Genomic DNA, 26,688 nt, shown 5'->3' on the forward strand with positions numbered 1-26,688 from the left:
TAAAAATGCAGGCACTGAGTGTATAGTGGAAACTAAGCCAACAGAAAAACAATCACTGAGACTGCAAACCCTACTTAAGTTACTGCAGTTCATTATTCTTTTAAATTTCATTTTAAAATTGTTTAGAAAGCTACCAACAGGCTACCATTTTAACCTAAATATTCATACAATAAAGAATGCCATCATAATTCCACTTCAGAGAAAGAACTACATCACAGTGTAGATGTGCTTTAAGAAGCAAAACTTTAACATATTCCCAGCAAATTCCTATCTTTATTAAGCAGAACATCATTCTTAGTTCTATGATGGCCATTATGTTCACATCCATTTATTTTCTCCACAGTCTCTTGAGGTAAACTTCATTGAATTACTTACATGAGACCTTGACTCTCGGGGTAGCAATGAATAGAGAGTCTGTCTGTTACGGTTATGGGCATCGAAATCCACAAATATAACAGACCAAGAGCAGCCCTGTAAACAGAACATCAAATTTATTTAAGGGAAAAAGAAGAAAGGTTAGCATATGCTGGTGAAACTAACTGGTTCTTTGTTTTGTTTTGGTTATGTTGTAATAGTCTGGAAGCTGGTAATTTTAATCAGAGAACATAACATCAAGTTGAAAACAATTTTCAAACATGTTTAGTATAGCCCAAAATAGATGGTTTTATCTACTACTGATTATGAATTACATGATTCATTCAAGCTATGAACTCTTCCATCAATTATTGAAAAATGATGACTATATTAAGGACAAACAAAAAAGTAGTCCCTCCCTGTGACTGCAGGAAATGTTCCAAATAGCGATGCTGAGTATTTCATTACAAGTCTGTTAGAACACAAATTATTGTATATTCACCTGAGGTACTGCTTTGGAAAAGGACTTCCATAGCAAATAAAGATGACCTGCTTTTCAGCTATTTCAAGGTCTACATTACCAACATCTATTCCTTAGCAAAACCCATTTCCTAGTAAAATTCTGTAATTTTACACTATATCTGACAGCTTTTTGATACTTTCTGAAACATTTGGAAAAATTCCCTTAGCTGAAATACTGTTTAAACAGAATCATCAGCATTTAAAAGTATTATCAGTAGGCAATTTCTTGGAAACTCAATGCAGTTTGTTAATGAAGAGATAACTTCACATATGTTGTAATTGATAATGAATCTCAGTATCACTATCCCATTGGAAGACACATTCAACACTGAACTTATTCTGTTACTGTCATAAATACCATGCCATAAATTTTCATAAATTCACTAAATTTCTCCTAAAAAGCAGTTAGTTTCTTTGGTATACTATTCCCTTAGGAACACTGTGCCAGAACCCATCCTCCATTAAAAACTTTAATTTCCAGCTAAGTTTCTACATAACTAGCTAACAACCCTTCTTTTTGTGCCAGTACTAGCATCCATACATTTGGCTTTCCAAACAACAGAGGTTTTTTCTTACTTACTCTTTAGCCACACTCTAATTATACATAGCTATCGTACAAATACTCAGCTTTTGCTTTGTTAGGCTAAACAAAACATGTTTTTCCCCTGTCCTCATGAAAAATAATCTCTCTGTTCTCTTAATCATTCTAGCAAGACATACTGAATAGTGCTGAGATAAGAAAGTACACAAATAATCACATTTGCTTTGGTGATTTGTTATTCTACTTTCTTCTTAATCCCGATTCTGATTATTCACAAACCTCTAAATTCATCTACAAACTCTGAACAATCTGTCTACACGTGTGAAAATGCAATTTCAAAATCTGTGCATCAGTAAAGGATTCTTTGGGGATTACAAATCAGACTAATTTCCATTTCATAAAACCCCAAGCATCTTGTTTTACAAATGAACTATTTCTCACTTCTCTAAAGATTCTAAAGTTCTGTAGTAAGGACACCTTACAAAGGCTTGATTTTTTTTTCACATATAATTTTTTTCACAGACTAATACAGGATATGTAGCTCATATACTAACAATTGATTATACTATGACTAGGTCAAACTTGAAATGGTGTTCATCACTAGCAGTCCCATTTTAGTGCATACATGCATGTACCATGCACTTAATTCATTAGTTCATTAACTTGCATTGCCAGTAAACACACGTCTCCTTATGTAGTATTTTTGCTAATGTGTAATTTTTTCTAGAAAAAAATTTGTAGGTATTGTAGCTAAACTGGAATTCTTACATTAATGATACAAATGCTAAGCTATTTATACTCTGCGATACTCTGAAACCAGAGGTTTGGGTTAACCATGTCAAGCCCACAAAAAAGATAAAATAAGTGACAGTACTTTTAGCAATGATGATTCTAAAACAATTAAGTAAAAACAACTGAAACGCAAACAGTTCACACTGCATCTTAAATGGAAAAAAAAAAAAAAAAAAAAAAAATCAGGCCCACTTTTATAGTTCTCCCATAGAAGCTTCAGCAGAACTTAGGACGATACAATGATTTCAGGATCTGGCTACGAACAATGCACAGTTAAGGATTATAGCAGAATTCTTATACCAATGTCATACATATTAACTACTTCATACAGATTTACAACTATTGTTTCAGAGTTATACAATACATTGGGAATAAATACAAGAAATTTAGCATAGGTCATAAAGCAAAATAATGAGAATCTAAATAGCTTCATATTAAAAATTCTCTTCTCAATGTGAAAACAAATCTTTCACTGAGGGAATGTTAGGATTACAGCTTGACTGTATTTTTATGCTTGTAACTCCCACTTTTTATGAAATACTTCTGGTATGATGGAGATGAAAAAGAACAGCATTTAAAAACCATGAATTAACTCCTTTTTACACTAAAGCATGTAAAATTCAGATTAAACAAAAAGCTAATCAGTTTTCAATTCATAATTGTTCTTTTTTCTATCTGGCACCTAGAAAGCATAGCAAAGGATACATTAAAAATATTCAAACATCACTTAGGTAGTGCTTTGTTACAGAGCAAATGGTAGTATGATTTCTTACAGAAATATATTCTTTTTTAATGTTTTCTAGAATTCAGGGAGGGAGGGAAGGAACACTTATGTGGATATCAATAGTAAGTGACCTTTATTTTGTCTTCTCTGGGTGTATCCATGAATGCACAAGGATTCTGCCCTATCATGATATAGTAAAAGATACATAACACACATGCATGTGTGACAGCAGCCACAATACTATGTATTTGTATTTATTCAGTCTCTTCCAGCATTCACAGTGTGAGTTGAAAAATCTGCATGGAAAGGCTGAGCAGTCTGCTGTCCCCAGCCATGATTTATGCAGGTTGCACTACTGTAGTTGCAGGTGCAAACAAGTTTCTCTTGAGAGGCTCAGCAGGATTTCTCAAAGCTATTGGAACACAGCTGGAGCTAAGCACAAAGGCAAACTCTGCCACAGACTGAAGGTCAAAACGGTTTCTGTTTATGCTAAATATCTTTGAAATAAACTCTCAAAGCACTTAAACTGGTTTTGCTTCAGCAATTTATTCATCCATTTCAGAATTCAGTAAAAAATAATTTAAAAAAAAAACAACCAGCAGCCACATTTACTGGTGCTTGAGACTGTTGGGAAGGTAAAGATTGTAGAGAAATGTTTTTTCTGAAATACTGACAATGTGTATTATGTATAATCATTATTTAAGATCCTTACTAGCTCCTAGTTCTTAATGTATAATATCAGCTTTTAAAATGTACATAAAGTCAACCAAAACTAGACCAAATGCCTAAGTGTTTTTGAAACAGTGCATCTGTGTATGCATAAAGAGCACTTTCTTTCTTCCTCACTCGTAGGCAAACAGCCATCAATATTTCCTGAGGTGTGGATTCTAAACAGAAAAAGTCTATTGTAGTACAATACTAGTACAAATATACAGATGGAAAAAAACCCAAAAATCAAAAAACTCAAGCCACCCCCCGACCCCCCGAAAAAAAACCCCACCCTACCACCACAAAAATTGTAATGGATGCCTAAGTCTACAAAGTCAGAAATCCTTGTTTAGGAGGATCTCCTGTTTTATGCCATAAGACAAAGAAGAGTCTAATAATAGTAAGTGGTATAGTTTTTCATCAGTAGATAAGATTGTTTAATAGATTGTACTTATATGTCAGTTGCTTACTATTTAAAACAAATTGCCACTTATACTTTTCATCCCAAGCTCTAAAACGTTTTAGTTCAACGGTTGTTTTTATGTGAATAAACTATAAGGAAGAACTTTTTGTCCAATAGTACTAATAATTATTTCATATGACTGTTTCGATCCATACCTTCCATTTTACCAATAGAAAAATGGAGACACAAATAACAAAAAAAGGTTCAATAAGCCAAGGAGTACTGAAAGGAACTTGGAACGTAATTTGGACTGTTTCCTATTCACAGCTTTACAGTTGACCTAGCTCATACTCATTAGCTCACGCAAAGAGCATTCCCCTTATTCACCATTTACTATTTTACCATTTATAGCTTCTCTCCTTTGTACTACTTTTCTTTATGGCAAACCAGTGGATTTCACCAAGTTTCTTAAAGTTGAATATTTGAAAACAGACAAATACTACAATCTGGAAGTCAGTTCTATCTTACTTGTGAGACAAAAGGAGAGCACAGATATTACAGAAAGAGAAAAAAATAAAAATAAAAATCATACCTGAAAGCCAGCAAGAACATTCAGAAACTTTACTCAAAAAATATACAAATAGTACTTCAAGTCAAGTTCACAATATAAAATTATCAAAACTCAAAAGGATCATATACTGCCTAACTTCAGAAAAAAAAAATATAAGTATAGAAACATGTTACTCATGTAAGCCCGTTATTTTTTTAAACTAAGTTTTGAATGTTACTCAACTCTAAGAAGAGATAAAGCATGTCTCATTAATTAATGTTTACTTTGCGTGAAATTCAGACATTTGGCCACGTGAGCGAGGTCCATCAGTCATAACTCAAAAAGGATGAAAGATTCCAAGAAAACAGTGCAACATGGAAAGCTTTACTTAGTGTACTGAGCTCACCACTTTGACCAAGTTATCCTCCCTTCCACACAATTTACAAGCAAAACTCACCAGCAAGTTTTATAACTATTTCTACACACATCTGATGCTATCCAACTTTCTTTTCAGCTGCATTCCTATCCTTCATTTCCATTCACTATTAACACAGATAGCCCGACAATAACATATCTCTTCCATTTGTACATTTTCTAGACCATTAATTTGGAAGAGTATTCTTTTATTTTAGCTATAAACTATTGTAGGTAGAACACCTAAAAAAAATGCACATAGAAGGGGAATACAAGTCAGAGATAAAAATCTAAGAAAAGGCTTGCTTGCTTAATTGATCCAAGCCATGTGAAAGGATGGGAAAAGGTTTTTACCACTATGCAACATATTGAAATTAAAACCCAGTAAAACAGTGGGATTATGTATAAGTAGCTTATTTTAAAAAGTTTTGATCAAAAGCCACATGAAGGAAGAAGACAGAAGTAAGGTAATGCTTGTAGGTAGAGGCACACTGTATTATGATAAACAGATACAATTCTGAAAACAAACCACCTTTTTGGCAACCAAGTCCCTTTTCAGAATAAGCTGCAATCATTTTAGATTTTTTTCTTGTAATAAAAAAAAAGGATTTCTTGATAGCAAGAGCACTAATGATTTTATCAGACTAATTCTGTACTGAAACAGGAGCAATCCATTTGCAAACTAACTTTCTTTAAAGCTGGAATCTTAACAAACTCTGCTAGATATTTCTAAATATCCTCTGATCCACAGTGTAAATCATTACTGCTAAAAAAAAGGAAAGAAAACAAACATTTTTATTACCTGATTTCCAAAGAGATTGAAACCATTAATTGCTTCTAAAGCTGCTTTTGCCACCCCCACGGAACTGAGAAGAAAACAAAACAACAAAAAAGCAGAGGTATCATAATTCAAGCCCAGACTAAAATTTAATACATTCGACAGCTTTCAGAACTATGGTCTTTTCTTGATTTGAATTTTGTGCTTAACCTTTACATTAATAAAATGATGATGCAGCAAGTTTGGGGTTGTTTGGTGGTGGGTTGTTTTGGGGTTTGTTTTTTGTTGTTTTTTTTTTTTTTTTAAAAAAAAACACATTTCAGCATTTTTATTTGTCTTCAAATGTCAGAGACCATCTGGAAAATGCACTTCTGCTCTCACCTTGCTACTAGACATCTGGCATTATGTATTTCAAGGTCTTGCTAATAGCGTATTAACAGAAGATTTACTTCAACACAATTTTTCAATCCAGCTCTCAAGCATTAAACTTTAAAAGACTGAGTTCTAGCTAGCTTTCAATATAATAAAAGAACTCATTGATCTGGATTCAGAAAAAGAGCATTTTCTGCTATCAACCGTATAGTGAAATGTCTTTAATTTTACCTACTCCATGACCAGTATCCATCACGAAGAAAACAAGACCCAGAAATACTACCAACAAGCTTTCAAGTTAGCAAGTTCATGTTTAAAGACATTAAGCACTAAAATCACTAATCATTATACAATTTTTAATCAAATGATATACTAAATTACTGATTATGAAAATCATACAATACATATAAAAGTATACATAAGAAGACTTTTAAAAAGCCTTTTCATTTAAAAAAATGTAGTCTTATACTTTCCTTGTGAGTATTTTAAAAAAAAAAGCATTCTGTCTCAATGCACATACACACTTTTGATGATTATTTTTTTTACTTTAAAGAAAAGCTTAAGATAAACTAATAGAAATCTACATACATTTGACAGATTTATATGAAATTTGAAGTATGACAGAGAACAGAATTTTGAAATATTGTTTTAAAGAACATATAATTATAGATAGGCCAACTTCACATATGTACATCCAGCTGCAGTAAGGAACCTAAAGCATTAACATTCACATAAAACACCACATTTTTGCACATTGATTCTAAAATTCTAGATGTTAAGGTCACAGGGCATCAAAAAGTAAAATATTAAATGACCTAGTTCCCGACAGTGCTAGAGTTTAAAAACTTAATATGTGCTGCTACCGGATTTCTGACAGTTCCACTATTGAATACAAGCACTCAAAGTAGGGAAAGGACTTTGCACTGCTTTCTAAGTGGTAACATAAAAGTATAGGAACTAGAAATATTACAGAAGTCTAGCTAATAAAACAAACACCTTTCACATTCTCTTAACCCATCTGGTAAAACAGATTCAGACCACCCAGTAAAATAAAGCCTAGTATAATTCTCCCAACTTTATTCATAAAACTAAAACTTTAAATTATGCCTTTGTCTCCACTTAGCTACAGTGCCTCTGACCAATGCGCCTTTATCTCTCTGTTTCATTTCTGTATAAACTACAACAGTTATTTACTGACTTCACTGACACCCCATGTGCTATCCCTAAACATCTGTCCCAGTTTTGAAGCTCCTACTTCACAATCAAGTTTCATCTTTCTCCCTAACTGCCCATTCCTTTAGATAGGAGCTCTGCTTTCCAATTAATAATTTGAAATATTTTTAGTCAAAAAAAGACAATAAATGAGACAATAGAAAAGGAAGACAGCAGAATAACAGGAAAGTATAGATGTCTACCTTGTTATCTTTAGAAGTTAACAAATCTGAAGACATATAGCAAAAAGTTGAAAAAGAAAAAAGCAGAATGAATCAGGCTGACATGACAAAAGATTCAGAGTTAAAAAAAGACCATGAGGATAAACAAAAGTGACAGAACATAGTAGGAGGACATAGATCAACACTGCAGGAAGAAAGCCTCCAACCTCAGCAAGATAAAAATCAATGGAAAGAGGAACTGAAAGGTTCACCCTTCCATAAAGCCTTTCCCTATAAGGGAGAGGATGTTGTTGACACTGTCCTCAGCTAACAACTGTTTAGATGCAGCTGCCATAGTTTTTCCAGCTGGGCACAATACATAAATGTAGAGAAAAACAAAACCAAACCAAATACAGACACAAAACAAACAAACAAAAAAAAAACAAAACAAAAAAAGAACTCTCACAAAGTTCTACACTACTATATATAGATGCTTGAAAAGTCTGAAGTTTTAAGAACTGTGAAAAGTCTGGGAGAAACAGAATATACCAGTTAATTTAACAGTTTACTTATTAGCAAAGTAATTCCTTCAAATACTCTCTTTAAAAAAAAAAAAAAAGGACAGAAAGGGAGTTAAAAGTTTATATCCTTTTTTCTCTATTACTGATTATTCACTCAGCCAACCACACTTTCGATTTTCTTGCCATCTTTTCTTTGGGATAAAAACTACACAGTACTGCCAAACAAGGAACAAAAAAAAAAAAAAAAAAAAAAAAAAAAAAAAGTTGGTCAGAGGATCCATGTGCCAAGATAACACAAGAACAACATTGGCACAGAGATAGTTGTGATTATGAAAAATTAAAGCATCCTTAAGGGTCCGAGGGCCACACTCCACTTGCAGGGAAACAGTAAAATTAGGAATATGTATTTTGTGAACAAGACAGCCCTAGATACTTTGTTTATAAAAATAATTAATGAAGCAACACTGAGTTAGAAAAAATACTCCGAAACTAATCATTAATAATCCTGAACTTCTGTGTAAGAGGAGTTGTGACAGTACTGAACAAACAACTGCACTATCGAGCCCAAAAAACTTATAACAACCAAATTGTCAGAAAACTGCAAACAGGGACATGTGCTTTAACCTTTATTATTCTATACTTGATGCAGTATTTTGAGATCTGAGTAAACTTTTTACCTTACTGTAAATAAAGGGATCCAATTATGATGACACAGAAAATATTGAAAATAATTTTCAGTCTAAAAACACAGCGCAGTTACAGAATTTGTTTACTTTAAGTACTGTTTTACCTGGGTTGGTTAATATTAGAAGTACTTTAGACACCGATATCAGACTTTATCATTCTTTTTAACTATTACCAACAGGTTTATAAACATCCATCTTTCTTTCTGAAACACTGCCAGAAATAGTACTCATAGGATTTAATTCTAATTGGTTCAACAAGAGAAAGCTGATTAGGTTAACTAAGTTCTGCTCTGAGCAGCTGCCATCAAACAGTGGTAAAATCCCTCAGTTCGGTACCTTCTGCTGATGAAAGCTTTTGGTACTGGAGAATGTGATGAAGGAATAAACTGAGCTCAGAAGTGTTGTGAATGTAATTATTTTTCTGGCTTTGTTTCAAATACTTAAAGAAAAATATAATTGTTCTAACAATTGCCCTATTTTAATTATAACCTAGCAATTGATCAAAGAAATTAGCGTGATGACTCAGAACATAACTTTTCATAGGAGTTAAGTATTATAATCAAGCTGCATGCATAGAAAATGAAAATCGGAGAAATCCTGCACACTGAGACCTGTATCACGTGTTAAAATCTAATACTCTTCTTTTCCCTTCCAAATAACACTTCTAATACCAACAGTCAGGTATTTTCAGAGCAGGAAAAAAGTTACAGACAAAAAGTAGAGAAGTAATAGTTGTTCAAACAGCAACAATGACAGGTATTCAGATAATGTAAAACTACTCACTCTATCTACAAAATAGAATGATACTGCTTGAAAAAAATTGAATATGAATATGGATTCTTTCCTTGAAATAATTTCTATTTTACATACTCAGTCATTATTCTACAATAAGAATAATACTTACTGTAATTGATCAGTATTTTTCTACCTCTAGTTATTCAAAGCCTCTGGAGACTTCAGTACTCTCACAAGTATTATTTGCCAATGAAAATATAAATTACTCAACATTAAAATACTGCTTTCTTTCCCCCATCATGTAATATTTCTTCACATTACAATGGTATATCAAGCATTCCCTTCACCATACACACCTTATATTAATAGATGTTTCATGGCTAACTGACAGCAGGAAGTTACTTTAAAACAAAAAAAGTCTGAGAAAAGCTGTAGTATCAAGTATGTCTTCAAAAGACTGAACAAGCACAAAACATTGCACACTTCAGAACCATGATCACACTTCAGACACTTGTTTCATTCCTACTGATTAATACCTTCCTGTTGGGCAAATTAGAAAAGAGGTTTTATAATAAACATTATGCTCATGTCTTTCTACAGAAAATACATTCTTCATACTCTGCAACTTAGTAACAGAAAAAAGTGGACTGGTTTAAGAGTATGAATTAAAGGCAAAATGTATTTTAATAAATATGTTCCTTCCTCCACTCAGAAACCCACTATGAACATGCTGTGTTAACCTGCTGGACTCTATTCCCAGAGAAAAAGATGCTGACTTGGAGATGGCCCAACAACAAAGCCTAACCCAAACTCTCTAAATATTCCTCTAAAAATTTCACAGGATCATAAAGTCATTGGTTAGGAGGGACATATGGAACTCATCTAGTCCAACATGAAATCTCACTTTAAGCCAGATATAATAACCAAGACCGATTCAAGGAAACACAGCCTCATCTAGACAAGTCTCAAAAACCTCCAAGGATAGAGACTCCCTAACTTCTTTTGAATACCCTGCTCTGGTGCTTCACTGCTCTTCAAGTGAAAAGGTTTCTTCTCAATGTCTATACTGAACCTTCCCAGGTACAACCTGTAGACCTTACTATAGCTGCCAATTATTGTGATTTGTCACAGATTATCAAGAGAAGTCTTGCAATCATAATACCATGGGTAACATTTGACCTTGATCCAGATTTGGGGCAGGGGAAGCTGACACCAACCTAGAGACTTCCAGCTTGCTAAAAAAGCATTACTAAATTCACTTAAACATCATTCATAATTCCCAGTAACTTTTAATTGTTAGATTTACCATCTTAGTAAAATACCTGAGGACAAACACTAAAATTTGCATATTCTTAGCAACTGCTAATCAAAACACACCTTAAAGCATATACATCCTTAATCCTCCTCCCATTCACAGTTTCTTGCCTCCATCCAAGAATTGTGCAGTTCAACTGGAACATCGAACACCACAAAGGATCTTTAAAAAAAAAAACAACCCCAAACAACAAAACAAAAAACAAACCCACAACAATAATAATAATTTCACAATTAGACAAAACAAAATAGATCAAGGAAGGACAACACTATAGCAGTATACCTCCACTACACAGAAGAGCAAGATCGAGGCTCTACAGTCTTAGATTTGGAATATGAAGATACTACACTTTGGCAACTTCATTATTCTCACAGTACATATGGGAGATGTCAAAGACATTTTGCAGAGGTACTCAGCAGATGCCTGGAGAACAGCTTGATCAAATGGTTACAGGACAAATTAATTTTTCAGAAGTTCAGCCATGTGGGAAGGGGATCACACTATAATAAAAGCTGTTACAAATCTTGCCTTTGAACCAGTAAAAGACAAGAATTTGCATACATCAGTGAAGACCAGGTCCACAGAGTGTTTTGCTATTTATCATTTATTAGAAGTGTTTTGAACTGTTCTAAGAGAGAATACCAAGACTGTGTAAAGACTTAAAATATTTGCATCTTCTAACACAGGCCATAATTTCCAGTTATTATTTATGGACTTCATATTATACAATATCTTCTTTAAAAAGAAAGTCTCTTTCAATAAAAGACAAGAATTAACTTCTAATTCTGAAAGCAAACACACACTGTATGTAGACTTACAGTGTGAGTTTTCAGGGCCAGGAATATAGCATACTTAATACTGAAACTGAAGTGACTGGTTTGGAGTCCATAATCACTGAAGACATACATACGTCATTCATGACTAGCCCTGATTAGTTAGAATCACTTCTTGAATTTTTTTTTTTTTTTTTTTTTTTTTTTTTAAGAGCTCTCTTAGGTAGATACACTACAATAGGAGTATAACAAAGTATAGAGAGTATTTTAGTGTACCCAGGGCTTTCCTCAATAATATCTGAATACATCTTTTGATGCATGTTCCTCTTCCATTTTTTCTGATTTATGAGAACAAGAGAAATTGTCTACTGGCTTCCTACAATGAAGCAGAGTATCAACATGCACACAAGGAATAATAAATAGGGGCAATACCTCTTTCTGATGACCAAAGTCTACCTCTTAAATTAGGACCAAGCCCTGTACTTCCTATTGTGCCAGCTCAGTGATCTGTTAGACTGGCTCAGTCCACCTCATAAAACTTCACCCTTAGAAAAACCAACCTATAAATGTCAGTCTAGATGAAGACAAGGCAACATGCCCATTTCCATCTCATTAAAATATGTTCAGTTTTCCCTGGAGAAAATTCACATACTGAATAACCAGAATGCTGCAAACAAGAGGAGACGCAGGAGTTTCAGTGTTTCTTTTGCAAGTTTGTACAAGGTGAGATGCGGAAGGAAGTATACGATTCTTTAAGTGAACACTCATGTAATCTGGCATTTGAGAATTTTACAGACCCAGGAGTAAGAAAAAACCCCAGACAACTAATGAAGCAGATTATATAACAACTTGGGAGTCTTCAGTTCTCACACCAGTACTAAAACTCTACAAAAGCCCTGAAAAAAACATACCTAAATTAAGTGTTTTGCTGCAATGATGTGCTATTATATCTATACGTTAAAATACATGCCCATATATGAGCTAAGAAAAATTACTTAATTCTGAAACGAGAACACAGATTCATTTGGCAACAACAAAGACTGGAAGAAACACACGTATTATTTGCAAGCCCATGATAATTACAACGATCAATGATATTTTAAAAATCCTAAGATATCCAAGCTATAGCCATTTTTATGATTCATAAAACCTCAGAAGTCAAAAAGTGAAGAAAACAATAGTAACGCAAGAAAAAGCAAGTTGTCGGATTACAGATTGGATCCTTCAAGATAGACAGCATGTGAGCAATTCCACTGAAGTGAACCGGACCACTCTAATATTAAAATGTTAAGAACATTCCTAACTGTCTCACAGGACAGTGGTCAGAATGCTCACCTACTTGTGGCATCTGAAGAACCTGGAAAAGAACTTGTGCACTAGGCTATGCTCCAGTGTCCAGCATCTTCCTCCCAGCATGGTGGAGAAGAGAAAATCTAGACTTATGATTCAACACTTTCTTATATCAGGATTTTCCTAAACATTTTTGTGGATCCTACTGCACATGCCTCAAGAGTCTGAACTGTTCTGAACACAATTTTCAGAATTATATGCATGCAGCTGCACATCATTATTGGAATTTGAATACTCAAATAGCTAAGCATCTAGGTGGTTATTTCAGCATGCATATGATGATGAAATTATGCTTCACATTTTCCCCAAATACATCTCTTAGTCTTTAGAGAACCTTAATTTAGTTCAAACAGTATTTTAATGCGTTATTATTTTTAACTCTGCCCATGAATTCTTTTTATTCGTATCACATTTACTTACTCTGACTGAAAGAGCTACATTCACTCACCTACCTTGAATGCAGCTCTGGACTGCCATTGTTGTATTTACTTCCTCTTTCCCAGACACCAAAATCTGGTACACGATAGGCTCTTTCCACGCAAAACACAAGATTTTGAATGAAGGACACCTGTAGGAAAGAAAGATAAGTGACTGAAGGGAAATGAAAGCATATTTTCTTCTGTTCATTTTTTCAAAAAAGACAAAGTTGTTTTTCCTCAGCCATCATAACTGTGCCTTCCATCCTTTCCCCCCCCACCCCAGAGAATGATGTTCCCAAGTTCAGATATTCACTTTAAAACCAGTTTTTAGTCACAAAATATTAAGAGCTGTCCCAAATTAGGTGATGTGATTTATGCAAAAGTTCCTACAAAGGCAGTAATAAAAATGATTTAATATTCAAGACACACTTGAAGAGCTCCAAAAAACTGGCATTTTGATCTTTTAAAAAATTTGTCCTAAAACCAGATCAGAGAGCAAAAGAAATTAAAACCTACAAGATTAGGACACAGAAATCTTGGTGCTATTTCTTAATTCATTGTAAGAGAACTGATACGCCAAAGTTTTATTATATTAGCTCCTGATAAAACATACTTATGTGGATTCAAACACACTCCTTTATAAAGACAAATAAAACTCTGAATGAATTTATTATCATTAAAATCTCCTCTTGGATCAACATGTTGCAACTGAATACTAAGGTATTTAAGGGTATTTTAAGGTATTGAAGGTGTATTAAACTATAGCTGGGGACTTATTTAAGCAGATACTTTTTCCTCATTTATACCGTTGAAAGAGACATTTGGAGTTGCTCAATTGTAGAAAAGTTAAATTGATGATAAATTTTACAGCTCACTTCAAAGAGTCCACAGATTATAACTTACAGGAAATTTAACCACAGACACAAGATTTACACTGGTTCATGCACCAAAGCAGGTATTTCATCCCCTCCCAACCAACAAAATTCTAGGGTATTTCTGTGGGAAAAGACAATATTGCAACGGCTATAAACACAACCATATTGGGGAACTACACAGGAGGATCCACTTTACTACAGAAAAGTGATTTTTTTTTTTTTTTTTTTTTAATGAGCTATGAGATAAAAAACCAAATCTTTCACTGAAAGGTATTTGCTTCCATTTTTATTTACTTGCATACCTCTGGTTTTTCTTTTGTCTCCATTTTTCTTTAAATCTTAAAAAGTTACTATTTCAGATACAGTCTCTATGCTAATACCAGTCCACCAGTGATATACATAATTCTATACTCACTTGTCTTTCTATATATTATCTGGCTCTGCTAAAATTTCACTGTGGCATGCTCATATACAATTATCTGTACGCTAAATCTTTTCATAGCTAAACTTCCAAGGAAAAAAGACTGTTCCACTTTTCAGATATGGCCACTATTATTCATCCCTTTAATTTAGCATTTGGTTGTATTAAAATGAACTCTCTCTGAATGAAGCTAGAACACTCAGCGATTAAGAGTGGCTTCTCCTATCTCTATCACTAACTGAAATTTAGATGCATCAGCTAAATGAAGAAGCAAAGAGGACCACATAGAAATATATAGCCTTACCGATGACTTTCTACCAGTGATGATGTTCAGAACATGCGAAAAAAATGGTCAATTACAGATATTTTATGAGACTAACTAAGGGTTTCCAAATAGCAGATTTACAGAAAAAAAGGCAGCAGATAACTGGTTGCAAACCAAAACCTTCAGAGAGCAATCATTCATATCATGGCCATATAAATGCTATAACCAAATCAGAGCTAAAGCACTTACAGAAATTATGGACTGTGTGTGTTAAGCTTCTTTATTCAGAAGCCAAGCATGTGGACAGCAAGGTGTAATAAAGAATACACATGCAGCATGGATGACTGCAAATACTAGTGTTACTCTGTTTTATGTGTAAATAACTGCTCTCAAATTCATTCACTTGCACAATCATATACTGTTCTCTTTGTTATGGATGCAAAGGTGCAATTAAATTAATTTTTCAACTGCAAACAGATGCAACTAGAGGGTAACTCATTGACAGCTGCCATGCCTGACATCAAGCTGCCTAGTATACAATGATTGCCTCCGAAGCCAACAGTTCTGTGTACAAACATATTCATGCAGACAGCTTGCCAAATGTCAACCATCTGCCAGCACCTTCCACTGTGCTAGCACTGGTTTGAAATGTTCTCTCTATGAAAGGAGACTAAATACGTCATGAAATGATATCATTGGAAAGAAATATCCAACTTGATGTTTGGGTAGCAGATTGCCACATCCACAGTGCTGCCAATGCCACTATGCTGAGTATTATCTAGACACACAGGAAAAATTGGAAATACCATAATTATGTGGCGTTAATAAGATCTGAGAATGTATGCAACTGCTGAAGCTATACAGAGACTAATAGAATGTACAGATCTGTGGTAAGACAATCTTAGTATAAATCTCCATAGACCACAGATTTCTAGGGTATGGCTGCAATGAAAACTACATGCTGACATTGAAGTGGAGAATATCCACTGACTGGAGAGTCTATACACATGCATTTTTTTCTGCAGATCCTGTAATTAAATGCAAACATCTGGAGGATAATATAAATTATAAGTCAAGCTAAATAAATACATAATTATATCTATTTGCCTCCTCACAGACATAAAGGCTATTCAGAGAAAATAATATAGACCTATCATATGATCTAATTAAGCAAGAAAGGAGACATGTTGCATCACTTAGCTTTCTCATTATCTAAAGAAAAAGCATTAATGAAGATGTATGTTCTAGAAATATAATGCAAATATACTATTACTGGAAAAATCTCCCTTTTTTTTAAAATGGTAGTACTATAAGTGCATTTAAGCTTTTTAAGGCCATATACCAGCGACTATTACACAGACCAGAGTAAATTCAAACAAACCCAGATTAAGAAAATCGGGGCGGGGGGGTGTGGGGGGGTGGAAATTATCTATGCTTTCTATTCCTGTCTCAAAACATAACCTCATTTTAGAGCAGGACAGCAGATTGTCCTGACATGACTTGTCCTCAAGTCAAGGCCATGGTGGCTGTTATTATCTTATCTACAGAACAGTTGACAATCTTACAAACATCTCTTACCATGATATAAAATTGGTTTATTTTCAATTAAAGATCCAGCAAAACTTCTTAACACCCATAGGTTCATAAGTATTTGAAGAAAGTCCTTCAGCTTTCCAGAAAATTAACTCTATTATGTATTATATTGAAATTCCACTGGACAGAACGTACTGAATGACAGTTTGAAATGAGGTGTAAAGCGAGAGCAACATAACTAGAAGGTAACTGTCCTAATAGACCTTTTAATTCTTGACTTTGTACCTTTCAGAAATAGCAGGAAACTATACAAGTTTTCAGTGTCATGTTACATTCACTCTTTGCATATCTAACACTTTATTAGCTATTAATTTATTTCACTATCCATTCATTCCATTTATCTTTTCTGACTTCCATTAAAAGTGGAAAAAATCTGCAGTGTATTTCCAGAACAATTATTTTACAGTTGGTAATTAAATAAAACCAAGAAAAAAAACCCAACAAAACAACTTAATAAAGCATGTGTTTTAACATCAGGAATCGATTTGTACCTCATCTGTGTTGTAGATAATCTGCAGGCCCGAAGAGATCATCTCAACCAAATACAGGAGAAATAACGACACAGTATTTATCTGCAGTAATTGAAGACAGAAAGGAAACAAAAATTAACATTATGTATATTGGAGTAATATAAACAAACAAGCTAAATGTGATATTACTCACTAACAAAGATGGTTCCACTATGACACAGTTTTGGTTCTTCAAAAATATTATCCTAATCTACCAATATGCTAGATGTAACGATGTGGAAACTATCAATAGGAAGAAACACCACAAACACTGTCCTCTAAAACTTCGGCTGCAGTATTGAAACTCTGGTATTAAAATGTTTTTGCTTAGGCATACTGCTTTGACCCATCACTTTAGTCACAAGCTGTTTCACGTTTACATATATGACAATTTATTAGCAAGTCGAGCACCAAGAAGGCAAGTAGCATATTGAATAGTACACAGCATATCTAAAAAGCAAATCACTTCATCCCTAACTGGAATTTTAGGGTTATCAGCCGACAGAAGTATAATTACCACATTCAGATATGATCACATTTGTGAAAAACCATTTTCTTTTGTAGCTGTACATAGTATTTATTATTAACAGTATTTACCTTCAGCAGTTGTACAGATGAGCATAATGTCAATTTATTAATGAATCAAAGAAAACTGCTTTTGTTACACAGAATTCTAGCATAATTGAGAATTTGTACAACTTCGATAGAGAAAGTAAGTTCATCACAATAACTTGCTTGAACGAGCTATAAAACCACAACCTCAGTATATGAAACTTAGTGAAACCATCTAGAACAAAAAATTGGATTATCTGAAACATAGAAGATTAAAAATAAGGTCCAAATTCTAAAAATTCCAAAAGATTTAAAGACCACTGACTCCAGTTTCTTAATACAATCTGAAAAGCACCAAGTACAGCAAAAATGGCAGACCAGCTACATAATCTATTCCATTCTTCCCAACTGAACTACCTCAGTTACTCTGTTTTCTGTTGTCTCCACAGAGCTGAAAACTCTCTATTTTTTGACATTTGCTGATGACAGAAGGGAATGTGCATTCATGTTTCTGGGAAGGGTTGAGTTGCCACAAAAAACAGAGACTTTGAACTATCATACACTGCTCCCCTGGCCCCAAAATTATTGTATCCTCCTGCAGATAAAAGGTATGTATTCTCAGGAAGCCTCACATAGAAGTCCAAAATACTAACTTAGGATAACCCCACAAATAATTTTTCTCAGAATATATATTTTCTGAATTCAACACATTTACTGTACAAAATATTTATGTGATGTTGTCACCACTAAATTAAATAATTATCAACCTACTGTCACTTCTGAATAATTTCACTAGCAATTTCTGAACTAGAAAGAGTGCATAGAGTTATGGAATGCAAAAGAATAAGGTCATGAATGCAAAAAAGGATCTGAAGGTAAAGAGAAGGGGAAAAAAAGTGTAAATCAACACTTTGGAAAATAAAAAAAAGAAATAAAACAATCAATTATGCAATGAATCTGACGAGGAACCACTACAGAAAATAGTGAACAACAATTTTTAACCAAAGCTGTTGACAGTGTAACACTAAATCTTTACTATGAATGAAAATTGCTCAGACCTATGAAAAATTAAGCTGGGAACATTAATAAAAAAATATATTATTCAATGTAAGATTACACTAAATGTTTCACTTTGACTACTTCAACATTTTTTTGCCAGGATTATTTATTGACAGCCATCTGTTGGTCTCAAAAAGAAGCAACTTCATAAACAACCAACCATCTACCTCCACAAATCCCAGTTATCATAGAGCCTTCTGGCCAAAACATACCACTGAGTTATATTTCCAAACAGTCTTTTTCACCCAAAGATGCAGAAGGAATCTCAGTTTTATGAAGTACAACACATCTAACACAAATCTAAACAGACAGCTGCAACATGAAAGAATGGAGACAACAATAACATTATTTAAAATCATCCAAGCTTTTGTTTACACACACACGCATATTTTACCTGAAGGTGACCATATTCCTTATGGGAGAAGACCTCGTCTCCAGTGTGTGCACTGAAAACAGAATGAAGACATTCAGATGGTTTGGGGTCTTGCTTAAATTGCTGAACCTGAAGGTGAATTAAAGGCAAAACATAAAATCAAAGTCAATAATTTCAGTATGTTGGGCATTCACAAATTCACTATATAACTCAGTTACTTCACAATTTCTGGGTGTGACCACTACATAAAAAAAAAAAACTTATAAACAACAGTTCCTGAAACTTATCAGAAACTATTTCATACATACTCAAAGTATACATAAAGAATACAAATATTGAACCCATCTATTCAATCTCTTTGGGTTTGGTAGAAAAAAAATCCATAATAGACAGCTACAGATGCTTAGTCACTTTCACCTTCTGGACTTTTTACTGGAGCTCAAATCTTAGCAGAAAGCATGTCAAAGCATATCACGCCTACCTTGAATTCAGAGATCTGAAACGCACATATAGAATCCTGACCCATAAGCTCTGTCCTGGTTTCGGCTGGTATAGTGTTATGTTTTGGGTTCAGCATGAGAAGAATGTTGGAAACACACAGATGTTTTCACTTGTTGCTAAGTAGTGTTTATACTAAGTCAAGGATTCTTCAGCCTCTCAGCCCCAGCCAGCAAGAAGGCTCAAGGGGCACAAGAAGTTGAGAGGGGACACAGCCAGGACAGCTGACCCAAATGGGTATTCCATCCCATGTGACGGGGATCTCTACTCAGGAACTAACTGGGCATCCGTCAGCAAGTGGTGAGCAATTGCTTTGTGTATCACTTGTTTTGTATATTCCAATCCTTTTATTAGTATTGTCATTTCATTATTGTTATTATTATCATTTTATTCCTTTCTGTCCTACTAAACTGTTCTTATCTCGACCCGTGAGTTTTACATTTTTCTTTCTGATTCTCTTCCCCATCCCACTGGGTGGGGAGGAAGTGAGTGAGCGGCTGTGTGGTGCTTAGTTGCTGGCTGGGGTTAAACCACAACAGGCTCTGAGCAGGATCACTACCTTTCCCTAGCAGACTACGTGAATTCCAGCTACTCTCTCACATATGGGGCAAACTGCCCTCCTCATCTTCCCGGCCTGTCCTAAAGAGCCCACATCCATCCACCACAGTGTTCCAGTCACTTGAGCTATCCTACCACCCCTCTGTGATCCCATGACATCACAGCCCTGGAGCTGCATACATACTTCTAATTCCTCCATTTTGTTCCCCAGGCCGCATGCATTAGTGTATGGGCATTTCTGAGAGGCACCCAAGTATGCTGGTTTCCCAGAAAGGGTATGAGAGCTTTCTTCTCCATAATGCTGTCCCTTAGATACCTCCTTATTTCCACACGTATGCCTGGGACAATTCCACTTCAGTTAATGCTATGTGCCTTCTGTTCACATCACTCCAGGCCCTTTGCTTGCCTACTCCACCCACCACTTCCTCACTTGACTGTTGAGCACTCTCTCCCCCCAATCACCATTCCTAGTTTAAAGCTCTTACTGGAGCGCAAGGGCCCAAAACTCATGTTGGGAACAATAGTTTTAATATTTTTAATGATCATGATCCATAAAATTTAGTAATTATTGTTGTACCATTTGACAATGTGGCAAAGGTTTTAAAACAAAAAAATAAATTATTATTGTTATTAATAATAATTTTTAAGCCTTCTAGGTTATAGACCTACAAAAGTGTTCAGAAATTGCCACCTGGAGATGATGTAACAGATTAAAAGCTGCAAAAGCTAGGAATATCTAGTATAAAAGAGCACATGGGAAAACAAAGATTTATTTTGGTGAGCACAGTTTGTGACATTCAGATCTACAGTGAAATGTTTACAGATACTAGAAGGCAAAGCTGATAGCTTAAAAAGAAAACATGAAGATCATAGATAGGAAGAATAGTACCCCAGACTAAAGTGACTTTTTATTCAAGGACACTATCATTGGACCTCACAATGAGCCTCTAAGATACAGAATCTCTTATGATGGAGATGGAATGCAGTAAGATGAATTACTAATACAAGAGGTTAACAACAAAGGAGAGAAATAAGAACTACCGCGGTTTTAAAGTAGTTTTGATTCCTTTTTCATTGCAAAATACAGTGCCTGCTAGCTTACAAAACCATTTGAGAAAACAATCCAGACTGTCAGAGAGCTGCCAATAGGGCAGAGAAAGGAAAACAAATTCACAAAGAAAAGAATGAATGTAACAGAAGATGATCCTTCTCCATAACTCTTCAAGTCATGCTGTGCTCTCCAACAAACAGTTTTTGAATTTTCTAACCATCATTGCCAGTACGTGGTCCATATTTCACAACATTTTCAACAGTGATCTTATCTTCATGGGATATTCTTCTCTACCAACAAATCATACATAGCATATAGCATGTGCCCCAGAAGCAAGAAAGTGAATACTATTTTGTGGAGTTACCATCTCTAGTCCATGAACAGTTTCAGTACATTTTAGGTCATAACTGATATGTTAATGAGCAATAGAATGTAACATCTGCAATTTCTGTCACAAACACCATCATCTATTCAAGTCACTCCTTGGGCATATATAATTCATATTATTAAAAAATATCTTCCTTCTACATAAGGCCAGCATGTACGGAGTCTCTCAGAATAAAGTCCAGTTTGACTTATGTCTGTTAGGAACTGGAGACTGTTTATTACTGCAGGAAGAGGAAGCATTTACAGTAATCAAGGCAAAAACTGACAACCAGTATGTCAGCAGCATGACACCTGTGTTAATTTAATACTCATTATTCATATCTGCACTCATCACCCACAAAACAAACCATTGTATATCAAAGAGAAGAACAACAGCTCAAATATAACAAGATCAATTTAGGTCAAGATTATTAAAGGTATCAGACTACAAAGAAACAGTCTAAGAAAACTGAAAAAACCCCACCACATCAGCACAAATACAATGGGCAATACACCTCATTCGCTTATTACTATTACTGATATCACATGCCTACGGACTTTACATTTCAGTTTGTGTGCTTAGAAGTGATGGAAGTTATGTGGTAACATGAGAATTGTTTTTAATAATACAGTTAAAAGTCAGCAGCATGAAACTTAAAATAATCACATGGAATACAGACAGTTAACTACCTGTAGAATTACTGCTAGCCACTACACAAAATTAATCCACCACATCTAAATTTTGGTAAGAAGAAGCCCTGAATATCCAAAAATGTTCAGGGTATACTCCCAAAAGGATTACAGGCTGAATAAATCAACCATATTATAGCATAAGTAAATTACTCTTATTTTTGCTTATTCATCTGTTGTTGCTGCCCTTCTGAATTTACAACATTAGGTCAAAATACTGGAAAGTGGCTGCTAAAGAAACCAAGAAAATAATCAAAACAATCACATAAGTAAGAAGCACAACTGCAAATGCAATAACCAAGTTAACAGTGCAAAGAAAACTCTCCAGCCTTAGATAAAAGAAATTCTACATCTTTCCATTTAAGCGCTAAAAAGACATAAAGAAACCCAACCCAATTATTAAAGGTCTGATGTTTAAATGGGACAAATAACTGCAAAAGGAACCCAAGGAAGTTTCAAGTATACCCTGCAGTTTACTTTGCAAAAGGCTTGTGTCTTCTCTACCCTAAAACAATGCTGCGACCTGACAATAATGAAGCAGCTGTTCTTAGCTGGGCCACCCAGTAATACTGCATTCCCCTTTTGAATTTTATCTATATTTAGAAGTTAGTTTTCACAGTTTAATTAATCCCTTAGAATTAAGTGAGTGCTTGTGTCCACACTACAGTGTTTTACCTTATCGGCCTGGCGCATATAGCAGTAGAGAATTCCCCTCATACACTTTATAGCAGAATGCTCCAGTTCGTGAGTCCTTCCCTTGTCATCATCAATACGCCTGGGTAAGAGAGATAACTCATAAAACAAAGTGGAAACGCATTAGGGGGAGAAAAAGAAAAACACACATTCGTGCTTTGGAATATTAAGTATTTAACTAACATTGGTTTATAGTGGTACCCATGCTCATATCAACATATTTATAGCCCTGCCCATGCTTCCTTAATTAAAAAGAAAGAAAAAGTTTTTTAGTTTATATTGCAACTTACACAAACATTCCTATTTCAAAGTTAAAAAAAAAAATAAAAAAATCCTTCCTGATATTATAACATTGCAAGCCACTGTTCTATGTTCCTTGGCAGATCCAAAACACAGACAATTTCTCTTTAACTCTAAAAAATATCTGCCATTCATTATCAAGGTCACTTTCCTGATGATGTTGATAAACTACAGCTGTGCATACAACAGTCTGAAAGTTCACTACTCCGAAAGTCCAGAAATGTGTTTCAAGATACCTTGTTATTTTTATACCTGAAATCAAACAATACTCACAATTACTATATTACTAAACATATATTAAAAACAATGCCAAATCCTAAGTTATTTTATCTCTAAGAAATGTATAGTGTGTAAACAACCTTGATCATTGCATTCATGTGTTCTGTCTTTTCCAGTTCCCAATTTTTGATTGAGCCTTTCAGGGTGAAAGTAATATTTTCTTAAGTATTCGTAACTTAGAACAACAAGTCTCTGATACAAATATGCAAAACAGCACAATATGCTCAATACTATTTCTCAGTCCACTTTATAGCTGTTACTAATTTGAATACAGGTAAGTGGATGATAACTACACTGCAAATGAAGCATATCCTTTTCTACCATACTTAACATGTTAGTAGTTTATGCTAAGGTTCTGCTACCTGCACTGAAAATTAGGAATGTAGTGATAACTTCTGAAATCATACATCTCCAGAAATCATGCTATTTAAATAATAATCTTAGATATAAGAAATATACTTGCTTTCAATTACAAAGTTGAAAAAAGGGGGGGGGAAAGCAACCCAAGGAATAAAACCAGATAATGCAAAATTAATAGGTTAAGAATTTAGTATTTATTCCCAACTTTACCATAAATCCAAAGAGCAATAAGAAGCACATGTAAAAGCCCTGAAATTTTCATGTTACAACATTTCTCTTCTATTCACAATAGCAGTGTTTGTTTTCTTAACATGCTCTCAAGAAATTCAGCTTTTATAAAAGTGAACAGCAGCACTGGCATGAGTCAAGCACAGTAATCTGCATGTGGTAGATATCACAACCTTCCACATGAGTCTTGTATCTTGGCTCATTTCAGATTTTTGCCGTTCGCTTAATTTCAATCATCAACCTTTGCCCATCAAAGAAAATTTGGTGCACAGCACCTGAAGTTCAGGGCCCTGTTCTGAGCATAATTGGACGTAACACAAACTCTTCATCTTGCCACTTTGCCCTTCCTTCAACCTGCATCAAATTTCATGTATCATCTTCTATGATTCTACATAGTGGAAATTAAAGACTGAATAACTCAGGCAACATCATGCCATGCTCTCTTCTATGAGTTGCTGAAAATTCAAAGCAATCACCCCTGCCCCTTTCATTCTTCCTTCTAAATTTTGTTGTTTTCAAATGCTTTTATGTCACCAACAGAAAGAGGAATTAAAAGAAAACTGCAAAGATTTCAATATAAGAAATTAAAGTAATCATTACACATTCTGAATGTTAATTTCCTTATAATTTTTGCTAGTTTCTCAAAATTTTGAAACCCATTAGATCTCAGGCACAGCATCTCCAGAAGTAAAGGCAAATCTCTCTATGTCTTCTCTTTCAAAAAGCATCATTTTTTAACAACATTTCCTAGAAGACAACTTTAATAACTGTTTCTTCAGATTGGTGTCAGGGGTATAGAATCTAACGCAATAAATGGAGACAGAAAAGAAACTCAGAACTTTTTATCTGCTAAGTAGATCATCTTTACTTCAACAGCAGCTCCTCATATTATTTCTGGTCCTTCTTCTGTACAGTATACTAGAATTTTGCCCAAGATTGTGATCACTACCTCAATACAAGAAGTTGATTACTAAAAAGAGCAAATTATTCAATATCTGCACACCATCTTCTTTCTTAAAAACACCACATTTCAGTTATCACCTCTGTGTTTTCCTGGGTGGCTGGGGTATCAAGGTTGGAAACAAGGAATACTAAATCTCAGAAAGCAATTTCCATAATTATTTGACATAAAGGAGAGGGAATTATGAATTAATTATTATGGGATGTAACTCTCCCATAGTTCTTAAGGTCATATACACCATGCAAATTCCTAGCCTGCTTCTTTAATGAGTCAACCATGGAAAGAGACAAAACAGAAAGTAAGAAGAGCTAACAACTGAGATGGCCCAGCCTTTGTACCTAGCAAGATAGTCACTACTATTTCCCAAGTACACATTTCTCAGCATTCAAGGATTCAGTCTTCAGCAAGTACCTGGACTGTTACTACCTGTAGCAAGAGTGCTTCTGCTCTGCACTCTCCTACTACATTTAAAATGAGCAGTATTGCATGAGTAGTTTGCCACAATAACCTTTTTTTTATAGCATGCATTAATTCCTCTGTTTCAGAATATGGGTACCAATTAAATTATATGAAGACATGCTTACTTACCAAAGTAGAGTGACATTTTTTTAACCAAGTAGCTACATAAGTATTTTATTGATATTTGGAAACATGTACTATCCCTATGGATTTACAAAACTATTTTTGATAAAGCTTCAACTTATAAACATTCCTGGGGAACTCCATAACAGAAAGAATGTAACATGGCAGAAACCTGAGTTTAGAAGTTAGTCACCTGTAAGCAAGGGCTAGTGCCCAGGCACATGCAGCACAGTAAAGACTGTCGTGTACTTTTGCCTTTCGGTTGTCCCCATATGTCTTTGTAGGAAACAGACCTGTGGTTGGGCTTTGATGAAGCAGCAATGTTGACTTAACTGGAAAAAGGAAAAAAGAAGAAGTGGTATTAACAACATTTATGTTTCTTCCAGTTTCTACACAGATTTTCAGGAATAAATCAAGATGTGAACAACCTGTTAGAGCAAGCACAACATAAAACACAAGAGAAAGAAAGGTAAGGAGAAAGACACATGCAAAGAATTTTGTTACCTTGTTTTTACAGTCAAATTAGACCTTTTTACAAAAACTCAGTATTCAAAACTATTTATATGGCTCTGTTCTAGTACAGCCCACTCAGTACAGAATCTCTACAATGCAACCCAGTAATTTCCCTATTATTAAAAAAGGGGGGGGGAGGGGGCCTACAGTATGTCAACTGCTCACAACCCCCCCTGCCCCCCCCATTTAAAGTTAAACTCTGCAGAACTCTAAATTCATAAAAATTAATTTTTTAACTTAGGCCAGATGATTGTATCAATATTTTTAAAAGAGGAAAGGAAGGAGGAAGTAATGAGAAAGGACAACTACAATTATTTAACTCAGTACCTTGACATAAAAATAGAAAAAACAGGAATTTTCAAGTTGTCAAAACTGAATTGGAAAAAATACTAAATATTACTTTCACTCACTTTGTACTTTAATATTTTGCACTTTCAGATTTTTTTTCCTAAAATTGTATCATAACCAGTGTGCTACAAGATACAAGATTGAAACTGGGCTTAATGTCCTTCAAAATGACCTTTCTAACAATAACCTGTTCATTATAAGACAAGAAAGCAGTTTTTTTCCACAATGTTATCAAGCATCAATTTTAAAAAGCCTCTTTATTGTCTATGTATTAGAAATTAAGT

The 26,688-nt window shown here is 34.5% G+C and overlaps 1 protein-coding gene across 7 annotated transcripts in view; it reads right to left on the reverse strand.

The window, feature by feature from the left end:
• Nucleotides 1–26,688, reverse strand: part of PHKB (phosphorylase kinase regulatory subunit beta) — an 89,852-nt gene that overhangs the window by 52,367 nt on the left and 10,797 nt on the right. For 6 of the 7 annotated variants that reach the window (XM_049805244.1, XM_049805245.1, XM_049805242.1 and 3 more), the window contains 7 exons: nucleotides 25,737–25,875; nucleotides 22,816–22,915; nucleotides 18,999–19,106; nucleotides 16,976–17,056; nucleotides 13,364–13,479; nucleotides 5,811–5,874; nucleotides 376–471 (listed from right to left, as the gene is read on the reverse strand). In XM_049805244.1, coding sequence (XP_049661201.1) covers nucleotides 376–471; nucleotides 5,811–5,874; nucleotides 13,364–13,479; nucleotides 16,976–17,056; nucleotides 18,999–19,106; nucleotides 22,816–22,915; nucleotides 25,737–25,875 — 704 coding nt within the window. Of the gene's footprint in view, nucleotides 1–375; nucleotides 472–5,810; nucleotides 5,875–10,850; nucleotides 10,951–13,363; nucleotides 13,480–16,975; nucleotides 17,057–18,998; nucleotides 19,107–22,815; nucleotides 22,916–25,736; nucleotides 25,876–26,688 lie in introns of those variants that run through there. The other variant, XM_049805248.1, reaches the window with a different exon arrangement.

This window comes from Accipiter gentilis, chromosome 7 (assembly GCF_929443795.1).
Source record: "Accipiter gentilis chromosome 7, bAccGen1.1, whole genome shotgun sequence".
NCBI lineage: Eukaryota > Metazoa > Chordata > Aves > Accipitriformes > Accipitridae > Astur > Astur gentilis.